The sequence below is a fragment of the Xenopus laevis genome, chromosome 7S, assembly GCF_017654675.1.
Source record: "Xenopus laevis strain J_2021 chromosome 7S, Xenopus_laevis_v10.1, whole genome shotgun sequence".
In the NCBI taxonomy this organism is placed as follows: domain Eukaryota; kingdom Metazoa; phylum Chordata; class Amphibia; order Anura; family Pipidae; genus Xenopus; species Xenopus laevis.
The window spans coordinates 105214526-105232173 of NC_054384.1; the positions used below are offsets into that span (position 1 = coordinate 105214526).

The window sequence follows — 17648 nt, forward strand, 5'->3', positions numbered from 1 at the left end:
GAAAAAACCAAACAGAAGTTTTTTTGTGGAATCAAAGGTTCCGAAAACGCTGGAAGCTCATCGAGCAATGAATCACATTTTATTAGATCTGTTGGAAAAGGAAGTAATTTTAACAGTGCCGGAAAGCCAGAAGGGACAAGGTATCTATTCTCCGATCTTCCTCAGGAAAAAGGCGTCGGGGGAGTTCCGAGCTATCTTAGATCTCAGAGGATTAAATTCGTTCCTGAAGGTAAAGTCATTCAAAATGGAGACATTGAGTATTATTTCGCAGAACCTACGGGTAAACGATTGGCTAGCAAAGATAGATTTGCGAGATGCATATCTTCATGTCCCTATTCTCTTAAGTCACCAGAGATTCCTCAGGTTCTCGGTAAGGGGGGAGCATTTTCAATACCGAGCACTTCCCTTTGGGCTAGCGTCTTCACCGAGAACCTTTTCAAAAGTTCTGGCTCCAGTCATAGCCGCCCTACGCCTGCAGGGCATACAGATCTTCACCTATTTGGACGACCTGCTGATAAAGGCCTCAAACGAACAACTGCTGAACCAGCAGGTCCAGGTGACCATTACGGTTCTAGAGGAACATGGATGGTTAATAAATTTCCAAAAGTCACAACTGGTCCCGTCACAACGGATGGAGTTCTTGGGGGTTCTAGTGGATACCAAGCAGTCGCGACTATATCTTCCCCCAGGCAAAGTGGAAGACATTATTCGAAGAGTGCAGAGTGTTATCAAATTTCCTTATACCACGGCTCTGATCTGTCAAGAGATAATAGGGAAACTGGTAGCTACGAAGGATGCCGTCAGGTGGGCAATGATTCATCTTCGACAGCTCCAGTTCGGGTTTCTTCAACAGTGGAAAAGAGTTACTCAGTCTCAAATCATTATTCTGTCACGACAAACAGTGAAGAGCCTGGAGTGGTGGCTAAATCCGTTCAATCTTTCTCAGGGCAAGCCAATAGATTGCTCATCGTGGCAGATGGTCACGACGGATGCCAGCAGCCTTGGATGGGGGGCTCATACGGCATGTGTATCAGCACAAGGCATATGGCCACCGGAGGCAGTAACGTGGTCCTCGAACTTCAGGGAACTGAAAGCGGTGTTGCAGGCGCTAGTGAGCTTCAAAAGTCAGCTCAAAGGGACAGCAGTCCTCATTCAGTCAGACAATATAACAACGGTAAAATATATAAAGAAACAAGGAGGGACTCACAGCAGGAAATTGTTGAGTCTGACTTTGGAGATTTTCGAATGGGCAGAGAACAATCTCCTCGACTTGTCAGCAACTTATATTCCTGGTCGTCAGAATATTCTGGCAGATCTGTTGAGTCGGAGGACACTCCACCCAGGGGAGTGGGAGTTGTCGCAGGGGAGTTTCCAAACGTTGGTGAATCGTTGGGGCCTCCCTCAGATAGACCTCATGGCTACATCCAGGAACAGGAAGGTGAGACTGTTCTGCTCCTGGTACCCGGAGAGGCAAGCATTGTGTCAGGATGCTTTCAGTCTGAAGTGGATGTTCAAACTGGCATACATTTTTCCGCCGATCCCGATCATATCAAGGGTATTGAACAAAATTCAGAAAGACAAAGCTACAGTTATAGCAGTAGTGCCATGGTGGCCGAGAAGGCCTTGGTTTGCCCGGTTGTGGGAAATGGCATTGGACAATCCAGTCAAGCTACCCTATCACCAGGGTTCGCTATGCCAAGGCAAAATATTCCACCCAAACCCACAAAAATGGGCTTTGACGGGGTGGCTTTTGAGCGGAAAGAGCTGACAGAGCTTGGGCTCGCAGAAATGACTATTGACACACTGTTGGCAGCTAGAAAGCCATCAACAGAGAATACCTACCATAGAATTTGGGAAAGATTCAGGGAATGGTGTACATTGTCAGGAGATTCATTTACATCACCAACCGAGTCGGCAGTAGTAAATTTTCTGCAGTCAGGCTTAGAGAAGAATCTCAGCTTGGCTACCCTGAAAGTGCAAGTGTCAGCCTTGTCAGCATTGACGAAAGTCAAATGGGCGGAGTATCCATTAGTGACCCGCTTTATTCAAGGAGTCAAACATCTGAAACCGCAAGTGAGACCAATTTTGCCATCATGGGATTTGAATTTGGTTCTTCAGTCTCTCATGACGGAACCATTTGAGCCTCTGGAGTCAATTAGCTTGGACCTCCTGTCAATGAAGACTGCTTTCTTGATAGCGGTAACGTCAGCACGGAGAGTGGGGGAGATACAAGCATTGCTGAGGAAAGAACCATATCTGAAAATGTTACATGATAAAGTAACGTTAAGGCTACCAGAGAAATTCCTCCCGAAAGTGGTATCCTCCTTTCATGCTAGTAAGGAGATTGTGCTGCCGGCTTTCTTCCCTAACCCCGCTACGGAAGAAGAAGTAAACTGGCATAAACTGGATTTGGTGAGGTGTTTGTCAATATACTTGCGAAGAACCGAGGCATTCAAGAGGTGTGATAGTCTCTTTTTGCTATTTAAAGGATCTTCTATGGGCCATCAAGCTTCTAAGCGTGTGATTGCAAGCTGGATAAAAGCTTGTATCAAGAAGGCGTATTTACTCAAAGCTATGCAGGCTCCCCATGTTAAGGCTCACTCCACTAGAGCGGTGGCTGCGTCCTGGGCGTTCGAGGCTCAAGCTACGCCGGAAGAAATTTGCAGTGCAGCTGCATGGTCCTCTATATCTACTTTTGTTCGTTGTTATAAGCTTGATGTTTGTTCCGTAAACAAAGCTGGTTTCGGGCTTAAAGTCCTCTCTTCAGTTCAATTTAATAAATGATTTTCCCGCCCAAAGTCTGTACTGCTTAGTTAATTCCCATTAGTGCCTACTGCCATGCGGAAGGACAGGAAAATGGAAAATTCTATCATACTTACCGTAATTTTCCTTTCCTGGACTGAAGCATGGCAGTAGGCACGACCCACCCCTTCAGTACCTGAGCTCGGACAGGGAAAGAGATGGGGTAAGGGGGTTGGGAATTAGGTTTATTGGTTCCTGTACTTCCGCTGTGCGAGGGAGTTAACCCATTAGTGCCTACTGCCATGCTTCAGTCCAGGAAAGGAAAATTACGGTAAGTATGATAGAATTTTCCATTATATAAAATGGATCATGCGCCCCCCCATGACACCTCTATTCTTATGTGAACAAATACAATACGTCAGGCCTCTCTGTAGAACTTGATCCAATTATTTCCAATATAATCTGGGTGCCCCTGTCTGAACCTTCTCTTTCTTAACAAAAAAAAGGTGAATTTAATTGCATTTTTAAAATGTGTTTAGCTCCTAAGGGTAAGGCCACACTAAGCGATAGCACGGCGATTTCGAGCGACAATAGAAAAAAGATCGCTGCGTGTGTTTTTACGCAGCGATTCCCCATAGACGCCAGCGCCAAAGTTTCGCCAGCGATTGCCGTTTAAAAGTCGCGGCGAAAAGTCGCCGCGAGTCAAATCGCCGCGCTATCGCTTAGTGTGGCCTTACCCTAAGTTTTTAAGTGCAGCATTAAGCTTGGAAGGGGAGGGGAGTTTGAACTCATGGTGCATGGGGGATGCTCAGCATTTTGCCTGCGCCTAATCTCCATAGCGTTAATTTGAACTTTCCTAGTGGGACCAGTTGTTCGAGGTATGGTTTTAGTTGTCCAGCAGGGGGCAGTGATGTCTGACCAAACACAAAGAGATTTGGTGGTGGATGGGGAGTACGAGAACTAGGGATGCTCTGAATCCACTATTTGGGATTCGGCCGAATCCTTCGTGAAAGATTCGGCCAAATAACGAACCAAATCCTCATTTGTATATGCTGATTAGGGGTGGGAAAGGAAAAAAGGCAGAATCCTGAACCGAATCCTGGATTTGGTGCATCCCTAATGGGAACCAATCAGGGACCCAAGAGTCCTAAAATATTGAATCAATGTTTAATATTGATAAGAATGATCCATCACTGTCAGGTTCATTCCTTGGGGTCATGGTATATCCACATTGCAGTCAGTAGGGGGCACTAATATAAATATATATCAGTCACTGTCTGGCACTTCAGCCTATGGACCAGCGGGATGTCCCAAATATTGTCCTTTGTTCTACCAAAAGCAACCAATCAGACGTTTGCTTTCAACTTTCCTTCTGCTGAGTTGTCACTATGGGTTACTAGACCTGGAACCCACTCCTTACGACGCCGATAAAAGAAGAGGATACGGCTGGTGAGATTGGTAGTTTGTATTTATATAATAAATTATTATCTCTGTTACAAAAACCTTTATATTAATATAAAAAAAAACAACAACTATACAACGGTAACAATATAACAAATCATAAGGGGGATTATTTGAGAACCTTGGCACAAGGCGAGTATTAGTACTAACCCAACAGAGTATTAATACTAACCCAGCAGAATATTAATACAAACGCAACAGAGTATTAATACTAACCCAACAGAGTATTAATACTAACCCAGCAGAGTATTAATACAAACGCAACAGAGTATTAATACTAACCCAACAGAGTATTAATACTAACCCAGCAGAGTATTAATAATAACCCAGCAGAGTATTACTACTAACCCAACAGCATATCAATACTAACCCAGCAGAGTATTAATACTAACCCAATAGAGTATTAATACTAAGCCCTGCAAACATTGCATAGGAGACAAAATCATATCATTTAAACATTATCATCAGCCACATTTGTAAGCAGAATTGATCCTCCCTGGACATTACATTCACATTTGCACTATAAAGAGCTGCCATGTTGCTTGCTTCCGAGGGATTGTCTATAGGCCCGACCATTGAGCCTGTGCTTTTGCCTTTGCGAATCAGTGAAGCAGAAACAATAAATTATTCTAATGGACAGAAGAATGTTCTACACAATAAGCCCCACCCTCAGAGAACTAATTAGAAATGCAGGGAAGGTGCTTATAATTAGCATTAAACATGGGGAGTTATTACCCAGAATTCCCCCTGGGGGAGAGCGGTGGAACTAAGAGAATCAGGATACAAGAAACCGTCACCCAACAAACAGGAAAGTTCACTTTGCGCTAATTATAAGCGGTACAATAACGACTCAACGTTAAAGGAATGAGATCAGTAAAAGTTCTGGGGAAATTGGGGAATATTTACATATCTATATATAGCTATATGTTATTATAAGATATTTAGATCAGGAGTGACCAATGGTTGTTGCACTACATCTCCCAGCATCCCCTGCCAGCCTCATTGCAGGCTGAGAATTGCTACTGGGCCAAATATGCGACCGTTCCCATTCAGCCCCCCATGCCAAAGGGTTAATTAAATAAAAGGCTATAAATAAAAAGCGACAGGCAGTTAATATATAAATATGAGTAATACGGAGAGAAGCCCGAGGTTCAGGCTGGTTATCAGTAGCAGCAAGTAAACAACAGAAGGAATAATAATGAAGATGTTACTCTAATGTCACACCAGGAGATTAGTAGCTGCTACTGGTTTTATAGATGAGAGACAGGCAGTCTGTACGGGAAGCAGCTACTAATCTCTGGGACTGATATGGGCATCAGGGGAAAGGTACTAACTCCCAGCATTCTCAGCTAGCCAGGATATGATTGTAGTTCAGCATTGCAGGATTAATACCCCATGATTTGTGATTTAAAGTGGTGGTTCATCTTTAGGGCAGAGACACACGCTCAGATTCGGGGAGATTAGTCGCCCAGCGGCAAATCTCTTCTTCAGGGCGACTAATCTCCCCAAACTGCCTCCCGCCGGCGATTTACATTCTACATTTTCCGAAGTCTTCTGAAAACGAAGTGCCCCGAGTGCCATCATGCCGGCGTTTTAGATTCTAGCCAGCGGGACGCAGTTTGGGGAGATTAGTCACCCCGAAGAAAAGGAGATTTGTCGCTAGGTGACTAATCTCCCCGAATCTGAGCGTGTGTCTCTGCCCTTAAAGGGGTGGTTCACCTTCAAGTTAACTTTTAGTATGTTATAGAATGGCCAATACTAAGAAACTTTTCAATCGGTCTTCATTATTTATTTTTGATAGTTGGCATCCCATTAACGGTCCGGATAAAACTGTAAACGAATGTGATAGAGAATGATGGGAGCCAGACCCATAAAGATATGCCAGTACTAGTAGCAATGGTTTAGCCCCTGATCCTTTTGCACCCAAGAAATAAAAGTCTGGCTCATATGTAACAGTTTCTCCCTGAGAATTCCAAGGGCAAAAAGTCATGGATGGACTTCCAGCTAAATACAGCACCACCTAGAGGTCTCTGTGTGAAACTGCAGCTTTCTTAGATTTCAGGCTGTGCTTTGCAGGGGAGAAGTCCTGTAGGATTTCCAATTCTGGGGATTTCCTTTGGACTTGCTGCTAGGAAAAACCTTTGGGGGTTTGGGGATGAAATAATACAAGGTGACGGGCTGAAAGGCAGGTATGAGGCTCAGAGTATTCCTGGGGTACCGGTAGTAAACGGGGGTTGCTGGAGAAGGGCTGTAATAGAACTGCGTGCCCTGCAATTAAAAAAAGGAGAAAACGTATAATTAGACAAACTGAAAATATATGTTAATTAATATAGGAGGGGCAGCATGGTGGAGCTGTAAGTAGAACTGCCCAATTGCAGAGCAAATGCTCTAAATTCAATCCCAGGCAGGGAATGTGTATGGTCTCCCTGTGCTTGAAAAGGTTTCCTCCCACTCTCCAAAAATATACAGATAATATCGGCCCTAGTGTGTGATAGGAACAGTAAAGGGATTCTGTCAGGATTTTTATGATGTCGTTTTTATTTCTAAATGACACTGTTTACACTGCAAATAATTCACTCTGCAATATAAAATGTAATTTCTGAACCAACAAGTGTATTTTATTTAGTTGTAATATTGGTGTGTAGGTGCATCTCAGGTCATTTTGCCTGGTCATGTGATTTCAGAAAGAGCCAGCACTAGATGGAACTGCTTTCTGGCAGGCTGTTGTTTCTCCTACTCAATGTAACTGAATGTGTCTCAGTGGGACCTGGATTTTACTATTGTGTGCTGTTCTTATATCTACCAGGCAGCTGTTATCTTGTGTTTGTGAGCTGTTATCTGGTTACCTTCCCATTGTTCTGTTGTTAGGCTGCTGGGGGGAAAGAGAGGGGGATGATATCACTCCAACTTGCAGTAAAGAGTGACTGAAGTGTATCAGAGCACAAGTCACATGACTGGGGGCACCTGGGAAATTGACAATATGTCTATCCCCATTTCAGATTTGAAAATTAAATATAAAAAAAAATGTTTGCTCTTTTCAAAAACGGATTTCAGTGCAGAAGTCTGCTGGAGCAGCACTATTAACTGAGGCGTTTTGAAAAAAAAGAATGTTTTCCTGTGACAGTATCCCTTTAAGAGCCTTCGTTTGATGACTGTTTACAAGCATTCTCATCCACACAGCCGCCCTCTCCCTACGTCACTCATTATACCAGCACTAACGTTATTCTTAGAAGGCCAGCCAGAGGAAATTACGAAGGTTCCAGGATTTAACCCCCCCGTGCACAGTGACACAATCCAGTGAGTCAGCCAATCATACGGTGATTCACACTGCACGGCCACGCCTATCTGCTTTTGTGTTCATATTTCATATATAGGAAATTTAAAATACTGTTGCTGCACTCCCTCATTTCCCAGTAAGGCACAGGAGAGCTGGTATTGTGCAAGACTGGGACTGTATCTTATTAAAGGGCACATTCATATTCACGCAGAGAGCTGGATGCAGTGCAACGAGCCAATTAGAGGCTGAAACAATGGCACGGCCAATAGCAGTTTTATCCCAATGACGCAGCACTCTGGAAACTCCAAATTATCCAAAATACCCAAAACTGGCAGTCAGTATTTTCCCCTCCATAAGGAAACTGTACTTACCATCTTTTTGGCGACTTCTTGGGACACACTCTTCTTGTTGCCTCCTTGCTCCTCATCCTCGCTGGAGCTCTCCGATGGAGTCCCTGTTGTGTCTGAATGATAGTCCGATGTCTCCAGGTCCAGTTTATCCGGGGACAGGGATTTAGGGATCTTCTGGTCTTGTGGGGCTTTCACAATAAATGGGCTGCAGCTCTCCCCCAGCCTGGTATGTGAAAGAGAGATCAGAAAATGATTCCTATGGAAAGGGAATCTGAAGCTCTTGGGTCAAAGGGTGTTTTTTTTCTTATGGCGTGTTTTTCGTCTAAATGCATTAAAGTCAATGGGCTTTTTTCTAATGGCGACTTTTTTTTTGTCTAAATGCATTAGGGTAAGGGCACACAGGGAGATTAGTTGACCCAGCGGCAAATCGCCTCTTCTTCGGGGCGACAATCTCCCTGAACTGCCTTCCCCTACCTTCCCGCCGGCTATTATTAAAAATCGCCAGCTGTATGGCCCTCGCGGCCCTTCGTTTTCCGAAGTTGCCTCACGAGGAAACTTTGGGCAACTGCGGAAAACAAAGCGCCGTGAGTGCCATACCGATGTCGATTTTTCATTATAGCCAGCGGGAAGGTTGTCGGCCCGAAGAAGGGGCAAATTGCCCCCAGGGCAGCTAATCTCCCTGTGTTCCCTTACCCTTAAAGTCAATGGCCGTTTTTTTTTATGGCGACTTTTTTGTCCAAATGTATTTAAGTCAATGGATGTTTTTTCTTATGGCGACTTTTTTTCTTATGGCGACTTTTTGTCCTAAAGCATTAAAGTCAATGGGCGTTTTTCTTATGGCGACTTTATTTCCCAAATGCATTAAAGTCAATGGGGCGTTTTTTCTTATGGCGCCTTTTTTGTCCTAATGCATTATAGTCAATGGGCGTTTTTTCTTATGGCGACTTTTTTTCTTATGGCAACTTTTTTGTCCTAATGCATTAAAGTCAATGGGAGTTTTTTCCTATGGCGACTTTATTTCCCAAATGCATTAAAGTCAATGGCCGTTTTTTCTTATGGCGACTTTTTTTTCCTAATGCATTAAAGTCAATGGGCATTTTTTATGGCGACTTTTATGTCCTAATGCATTAAAGTCAATGGGTGTTTTTTCTAGGCAAATTTTTCCATGGTGAATTTTCGCTGCACTTTCAAATTCGGAATTGTGCCGTGAATCCATGGCTGGCGAATAAATTCGCTCATCACTGGTTATGTATAATGATGTGCAGGTTGACCCAAAACCTGCAGTGACCCTCAAGGTTGATCACTGGTTAGATAGGTTTGGGTTGAACTTTGCCAACCATTGTGGTTAGGATTGGGAGAGAGTTTTTTCTGACCCGCACATCACTAGTAACAGGGTAGGATGGTCAGGGCAAGTATCCCCGGTGCCTAAGCAGCCCTAGTCCTTTTGGTACAGCACTTTACCAGAAGAATCTAACTACTGAACGTGTACTTGGCCAAGGAAAACCTTTTATATGTCACTGCACAGCACTCTTTTCTATAGAAACGGGAGCTCCCCATCAGGACACATCTCCCACAATGTTCTCTTTTTCCTCACTAAATTAGGTCATTAACTAAATTAAACAGTAGCCTAATTCTGCTGCCTGTGCCAAGTTTATTATTGCAATAGTTATCATGGTTTATTTATCAAGTACCGAGAGATGATGACACTGTATGCAATAGCAAAAAATACACCTCTACGCTATTTTCCTTTTCCTACTTAATTTTCCTTGAATGACGGTCCCTGGTTCCTTTTTCTTAACTAATTTCGTTAATGAATTACCTTTTGATTATATAACGCACGAGCACTTGCATAAATTATTTATTTCGAACCACACGCAGTCGGTGACTGTAATTATTTTAGCACTTGCACTTTATAACTTATTGAAATTTTGAATCTATTGTCTATAGACTCAGTATATAAAACAACAAGTCGGCACTAGCTATTTTTAATATACAGAAAAAGCAACTCCATGCTTTGCTGAACTTGTTGTTTGTCAATTGCTTAATATTTAATTAAACTTATTAGAAGGTTTGAATTAACCAAGCAAGTTCTCTTTATCAGCACAAGCACTTTATATCTATTAATTGATTGGTTCACAACGTCATTTAGATAATTAATTTAATTTATTCGAGAGTGCGGGGGCTTTTTCTATCTTTTTCTCATTTTCAAATAACTGTCTGCAATAGCGTGAGCAATAAATAGCCTGCCATGGCCGCACATCACCAGTCATATGAGGATGTTCCAGGTCTGACTGCTGTAGGGTTGGAACTCAACAAAATCCGATGGCACACAGGACTAAAGGAATTCTTCCAAATTTTTATTTCAAAGCGGAATGCAAATGCATTGCCATCGGATTTTGTTGAGTTGTACCCTGTCGTGAGGTGGCCGAGCCTCTACCCTTGTGCATCAGGCGTCTTTGTCCTTCTACAGGGTGTAGGTCCTGCACTGCTGTAGGGTTGGCCCAGGTAGCCTACTCTGATCATGCCAACAGCACACTGTGCCTTCTCATCTGTTGCCCTATGTTAACTCCATGTATATGAAGTGGCTTGAGGTTCAAGGACATTCTTTCATTTGTAAATCTAAAAATCAGACTTACCGGCAGCTGACCTCTTTGGGGTCGATCCAGAGGGACATGTCTCTGGGCAGAGCAAGCTGAGAGCATCGTAGCCCACTCTGAACACAGGCCTGTAATACCGTATCATCCACAGGGTGGCTCTGTTCTATCCGGATGCACCTGAGCAAGGGCAAGAAATGTATATTAAAATCAAGGCACACAACCCAGGTAAGAACTACCCAGCTTCCGACAAATAAAGGACAAACCTGTAAGCCTGACCCTTATGAGGGGTCTCTGGGTACCAGTGTCCTTGGAACTTCTCACAAAGCAAAGTGGTGAGCGTCTCAGTAAACCTTTCCACTTGCTCACTGTCCAGCTTCTGGTGTCGGTTCAGCAGTCTTACAATGTAAGATGCCCCCAATTTTACCTCCTCGTGCATATTTGGGTGCAAATCCTAGAGGGAACAAAGCACAGGTCAGCCTGGATCCTACAGACACAGCAACAGTATGTTCTCCTTTACTAACACAATAATAGCAAATGCCAGAGCCACAGGAGAACCGACTTCTGTTATATCATTTCTGAATCAGAGAACAGAAAGGAAAATACAAATATTACTTGGAGATGAATTTACATTTACAAGTACATATATTAAAGCAGAGGGAAAGTCCATTTTCAGTCAGCCCAGAGCCGGACCTTTGTGTACTTTCCTATGATGTATTAACTGATCTTTCCCAGAAACTTTTCCTCTGTGTGGGAATTCTGCGCTTACTGTAAGCCGCGGTTTAGTGAGATTTCTGGCGCAAGTTTGTTTTAACATCACTTTCATTCTCATGCTGGGAAAACATTCTGGGAGGGCTCAGAAGAAAAGTTCCAAAGGCTTACTTAGAACTAGAAGTTCCTGACGGCTTCTGAGTAAGGTCAGATGGATGAAGGGAATGGGGTTAGATATATATATATATACACAGGGTTAACTTTTCTACCAATAAAACTATTTTTTAACTGAACATCTCTGGTCCTGTGGATCCGTTCGAGTGCCGGTCAGCTCTGCTTCCATTTTATTTGTTAGATATATATATACACAGGGTTAAATGACCATGTAAAGAGACACTAGGGAACATATTGGAACTACAGAACTTCAGCTCCCAGATTGGGTGGGCACTGGGTAGTTTGACAGCAGAAGAAAGCAACTATACCTCTGAGCAATAGAGGAAGGCATGGGGTTCCTGCACGAGGGCATTAAAATAATGTAAACAGAGGAGGTTGATGAACTTGTGGCCATCTGGCTATTGTTTGGACAACTGACTGGCTATGAATCAATGAAACATTGGTTTTTATAGCCACCGAAGCCCCCTCTAAGCTAGAGAGCCAAAGACAATCTAGGCTGGAGGTCCCAAAAGTGACCAAGATCCCTCTCTAAGCTGGAGGCCCTAAGACCAAGAAGCCTCCTCTAGAGTGGAGGTCCTAAAAGTACCAAGAAGCCCTCTCTAAGCTACAGACCCTAAGGCCAAGAAGCCTCCTCTAGGATGGAAGTCCTAAAAGTGACCAAGAAGCCATCTCTAAGCTGGAAACCCTAAGACCAAAAAGCCTCCTCTAGGATGGAGGTCCTAAAAGTAACAGAGAAGCCCTCTCTAAACTGGACTGGAGGCCCTAAGAGTGACGAAGAGCCCCCTCTAGGTTGGAGGCCCTACAACCCAGGCAGTTGTTTGCAGTAGGTGAGTCACAATGAGGCACAGGTTAGCAGTAGATGCAGGTGAAAACCATAAAAGATGGTTTCCGGAATGAAGAAGGCAGTGTGGCCCTATGAAAGACCCTGGTGATGGTGTGTCACTTCTGGAGGCAGTGATTCACAAGGAAGGGAGGGTTCAGCAGCAGATGCAGGTGAAACCATAAAAGAAGGTTCTGGGAATGAGGAAGGGAGGTGAGATAAGAGGAGGTCATTGACCATTTTATGATGTTGCTTTCTGGAAAAGGCAATGAAGGAGGAGAAACATGGCACAATAACGTCAGGTGATATGGAAATATGTGACCATTGTGTTGCCTGGGGACAATTCAACAGATTTATATACTGTAGATGTCTCAGAACAGCAACTGTTAGGTCTACGGGTTCTATGACTTCCACCTCACATGGGTTAACAGTTGGCCATTACCAACTGAAAATGCTGCAAGATAAAAACTGACCTTGCTAAAGTTTATACGCTCAGTAAAAACCCCACACTCTGAGTACTGTAACATAGAGTAGTATTGTTCCCCTGAAAATATTACAACACCTATTACACAAAACCTCAACCAGTCCCATGACTGAGGGCACAAAAGGAGCAGCGTGTGCCCAGGAACTGATGCAACGACTCAGTAAGACTTTTGTTTTGCAAGCACAGCCCAGAGACACCACCAACCTGTGATCTGACAGGCAGGGAGAGTATGGGCAACAGTTAGTTTACATTCCACTGTTACTTTCAGTTTCATCGTGTGTAAGAGCGAAGAAGGTCGGGGGTGTCTGTGCTCATATAGTCAGGGACATGTTCAGAAGGAGTGTGTGCTGAGCAGAATGTCTCTGTTTAACGGCGGGTAAATAGAATAATTGCAGCGCATTTCACACACATTCTCCTGCCTTTCCTACCCCAGCAGACAAATGCACACGCTCACCCCTAACAGAAGGAGACTGTCATTCAAACTGATCAGGAGTGATAACGCTGAGCTGTTTGCTGTCAGGCCACTGACTATTAATGGCCATGGACTGGGTAACAGATTTGCCACGTGTATCATTGCCCCTAAAGTGTTTTTATAAATAGAAACAATATACCTTCCCAGGACTTATGTACACTGCTCAGTCAGATGAATACCGTGCCCCCTTGTTTGTTACAGAAGGTTAAACAGTTCAATCAAAAGAAAATATCTGAACACAATAAAGAAAAGTGCCTCTATTGCAGGTTGTGACTCCTTGTTTGTTACAGAAGGTTAAACAGTTCAATCAAAAGAAAATATCTGAACACAATAAAGAAAAGTGCCTCTAATGCAGGTTGTGACTTCTTGTTTGTTACAGAAGGTTAAACAATTCAATAAAAAGAAAATATCTGAAAACAATGAAGAAATGTGCCTATATTGCAGGCTGTTTCCCCTTGTTTGTTACAGATGGTTAAACAGTTCAAAAAAAAAGAAAAATATCTGAACACAATAATGAAGTGCCTCTGTTGCAGGCTGTCCCCCCTTGTTTGTTACAGAAGTTTAAACAATTCAATCAAAAGAAAATATCTGAACACCAATAAAGTAAAGTGCCTCTAATGCAGGCTGTGCCTCCTTGTTTGTTACAGAAGGTTAAACAGTTCAATCAAAAGAAAATATCTGAACACAAGAAAAGTGCCTCTAATGCAGGGTGCTGGATGGAGGGAATGTACAGCTACAGGGATGAGCTAGTTCTGCTGCTCCAAAGTTCCTGAAGCGGCTGGGAGTTGCTCAGCTACAGTTCAGCTAGTTTCTTTACACTAAACCAGTTCAGTCACCAGTTCTCTGTCCCAACATGTCAGCGAAGGGCCAAATGTGACCCAGGGGTCTCAGGATGGATAACCCGGCCTTAACCTTCCGTTAGGACTGGGCCTCCTGACAAAAGGAGGTCTGTGCAGTGAACTGTGTATTTGTGAGTGTCCATTGTTAGACCCACATTATTGACCCCATGTTGCCCCAGGCAAAGGAATAGAACAGCTTTTATCAGTCCAGATAGTGATGTGAAGTCTTTCTACTGATTCTGACTCAGGAGTGAAGTTACTCCGGGTGGAGAAGATACAGGAATCTGCCCCTGCAACTGTTGCCAAAGTACTAACATGGGCAGTTTGCCTTGATTTCTATGTATCTGCTTATTATTTTATCTAATACGAATTCTATTAAGGATGAATTCATTGCTATTATTTATTAATTATTTTATCTAAAATATAAAAAAAAAATATTACGCACAATTAACAATTATGTCTCCTTGCTTCATTTTCAAAATGGGTCACTGATTCCGCAGGCAGTTTCAGCCTTGCCTAAGCCGCCATTGTTTCTCAGGCTCGTCATAACCCCTATGATCTCCCAAAAAAAAAAAAGCCAACTTTAAAGGGGTGGTTCACCTTTAAATTAACTTTTAGTATGTTATAGAATGGCTCATTCTAAGCAACTTTTCATTGGTCTTCATTTTTTATTGTTTTTTTAATTATTTGCCTTTTTGTTCTGACTCTTTCTAGCTTTCAAATGGGGGTCACTATCTTGGACCCCATCTAAAAAAAATGCTCTGTAAGGCTACATATTTATTGTATTGCTACTTTTATTACTCATCCTTCTAATCAGGCCTCTCCTATTCATATTCCAGTCTCTTATTCAAATCAATGCATGGTTGCTAGGGTAATAAGGACCCTAGCAACCGGATTGCTGAAAATGCTAACTGGAGAGCTGCTGGATAAAAAGATAAATAACTCAAATAATAAAAATTAAAACCAATTGCAAATAGTCTCAGAATCTCCCTCTCTACATCATACTAAAAGTTTATTATCAGGTGAACAACCCCTTTAAAGCAGAGCAATTGGAAATTTAAAGGAGCTCAAAATATCAGATTCTAGAGAGTTTTTCAGGCATAGCGAGTCACTGCCCGATATATAATGATGGAATGCAAATAGAATTTATTTGCATTCCATCATTATTAGATTATAATACACAAGAGCCATGATTATCCTGTAAATTATATCCTTATAAAAGGTGACTAGTGATCTCATCAGTTATAAACGGTGACTAGTGATCTCATCAGTTATAAACGGTGAGTAGTGATGTCAAATGTAAAACTTGTGTATTATAATAAATAAAGTACGCCTTGTTGGAAAATATGAGGATATAAGAAGTCACCTCAGAGATCCTCATGGAACTCCTCTGTAACATAATATCCTTATATTATACAAGAGGGGGTACTTTATTCACTATAAAATGATTACATATAGCGATGGGCGAATCTGTCCCATTTGGCTTCGCCTCGAAAATCTAGAATTTCCTGCAAAATGCAAATTTTGACGCCGGCGACAATTCCAACGCTGGCGTTGAAATGTGGAAATTCGCAGTGAATTTGTCCCGTTTGGCTTCGCCTCGAAAATCGTGAATTTCCTGCAAAATGCCGAATTTTGACGCCAGCGTCAATCCGCGGGCGTCATAATTGATGCCGGCAACAATTCCAACGCTGGCGTTGAAATTTGCGGTGAATTTGTTCAGTTTTGGCTTCGCCTCGAAAATCGCGAATTTCCTGCAAAATGTGAATTTTGACGCCGGAGTCAATCCGCAGGCGTCAAAATGGATGCCGGCGACAATTCCAACGCTGGCGTTGAAAAGTGGAAATTCGCAGTGAATTTGCACCTGGCGAATAAAATCGCCAATCGCTAATTATATAGCGAATAAAGTACCCCCTCTTGTAAAATATAAGGATATTATAAGTCACAGAAGAGTTCCGTGACCATTTATGATAACGGAGTGTGACTGTATGAGGCAGTGAATAATAAAGCTCCAGCTGTGCTGATCTACGGGGTACAGTGACTTGTCCTTTAATCTAACAAGCAAACATGAGACTGGGCAATGGTATGGGGCATCCAATATCCACACTCAGGGGTTCCATAAAAGAGATCTGCACAAAAGGTGCAATCAATAAATATGAGAGCGAGGGCATTGAGAATTGGGGGGGGGTGGATTTTGGAAAAGTGGCAGAGAATGGGTTAAGTGACAGTTGGGGGGACCCACGTGCTCAGGAGCAATAATACAGTGTTTCACCCAACAAGCCCGGACTGTACCATTCACTCACCCCCAGTCTTGTGGCCACTGACAGCACGTGGGGCTGATACTGATATAGCCAGGACCTGAGGCAAAGGAGAGGCAGTACCACTACACGTGGGGGGTAGAGATGGTCATAGAGACATAGATTGGCCCTGGTCCTCAGGGTTGGATTCACACACACCCCCTCCCACCCGGTTTGGATTAATCCCCCCCCCCGGCGCAGTACAGGTTTAGGGGAGCCCATGTGTAGCTTGAACTGGGGGGGACAGACAAGCAAAGCGGTAAATTCCCTAGAGACAAATAATTGTAAGTCACAGAATAAATGGTGAGAGGGAAGAGCGGAGACCAGTGTGTCGGGTACTTACCGAGTGCCGGTGTCTGACTGCGCTGCGAGTGACGGCGCTACTACTGAACTTCCCAACATCTACTGACTCAAGCGAGAGGGGAGGGAATCCCCACATGACGTCACGGCCCATGTAAGGACATCCTGGAAAGCACATGGCCGGGGAGCAGCAGCCTGACTCGCTCTTATTATTATTATTATTGTTATTATTATTATGGGAATATTGGACTCTGGGTACTCGCTTAGCACAGTCCGCTCCCCGCACGTGTACAGAACGTTAACCCAGGGGCTGATCAGTCTGATACTGTGTTTGTTGCTGATCCCTGTCTAGTGGTTCACATTTAATATCACATTTAGTATGTTATACAATGGCTCATTCTGAGCAACTTTTACATTGGACTTTTTTTTTTTCTCTTAATAGTCTTTACAATTACTAGAGGGTCCAACACTGACACGGCCCTACGGTTGCCACCAGGCGGGTATTACAAATTTATACAATGTAGTTGCCGGTAAATTTGAAATACACTTTAAAAAAAAAGCCCTTGGCCTGCCCCCGATTCACTTAGAATTTACCTTTTTTTTTCCGGCCCCGACGCGTTACGCGGCTCCGCCTCCTTTTCACATCACACACGCCCCTTTTGTTCCCGTTCCCAGGTAAAAACTTGAGAAAGGTGGAAACCCTAATCAGCCCCCACCCCAGGCCCTAGGGTTGACACCTATTCTGGAAAAAAATTAACCGTCTTCTTATAAATTTATTGTTGTTCCCTATTAATAACATTGGGATCAACCATCATTTTTACTGGCCAGGTGGCAACCCTACTGGGCCCCCTTCCCCAGTCGCAGATAGGGGTGTGGGCTACCAGAATGGTGTAGGTCTGGGTCGGCAAGGCTCGCCAGGTTTTTACCCAGTGTCCCTCAACTCTGCTTCTTCTTCCGACTCTTTCCAGTTTCCAAAAAGGGTCACTGACCCCATCTAAAAGCAAGCGCTCTGTAGGGCTACAAATCTATTGTTATTGCTACTTTTTATTCCTCCTCTTTCTATTCGGGCCTCTCCCATTCATATTCCAGTCTCTTATCCAAATCAATGCATGGTTGCTAGGGGAATT

The 17648-nt window shown here is 43.3% G+C and overlaps 1 protein-coding gene across 1 annotated transcript; it reads right to left on the minus strand.

The window, feature by feature from the left end:
* Positions 1-5884: 5884 nt before the first annotated feature.
* Positions 5885-16602, minus strand: btg5.3.S (B-cell translocation gene 5, gene 3 S homeolog). The gene is made up of 5 exons (XM_041571681.1): positions 16565-16602; positions 10691-10878; positions 10467-10604; positions 7852-8053; positions 5885-6471 (listed from the first exon to the last, which is right to left on the minus strand). The coding sequence occupies exons 2-5, from the start codon at positions 10861-10863 to the stop codon at positions 6262-6264; spliced, it is 723 nt and encodes a 240-aa protein (XP_041427615.1). The 5' UTR covers positions 10864-10878; positions 16565-16602; the 3' UTR covers positions 5885-6261.
* Between the last annotated feature and the right edge of the window lie 1046 nt (positions 16603-17648).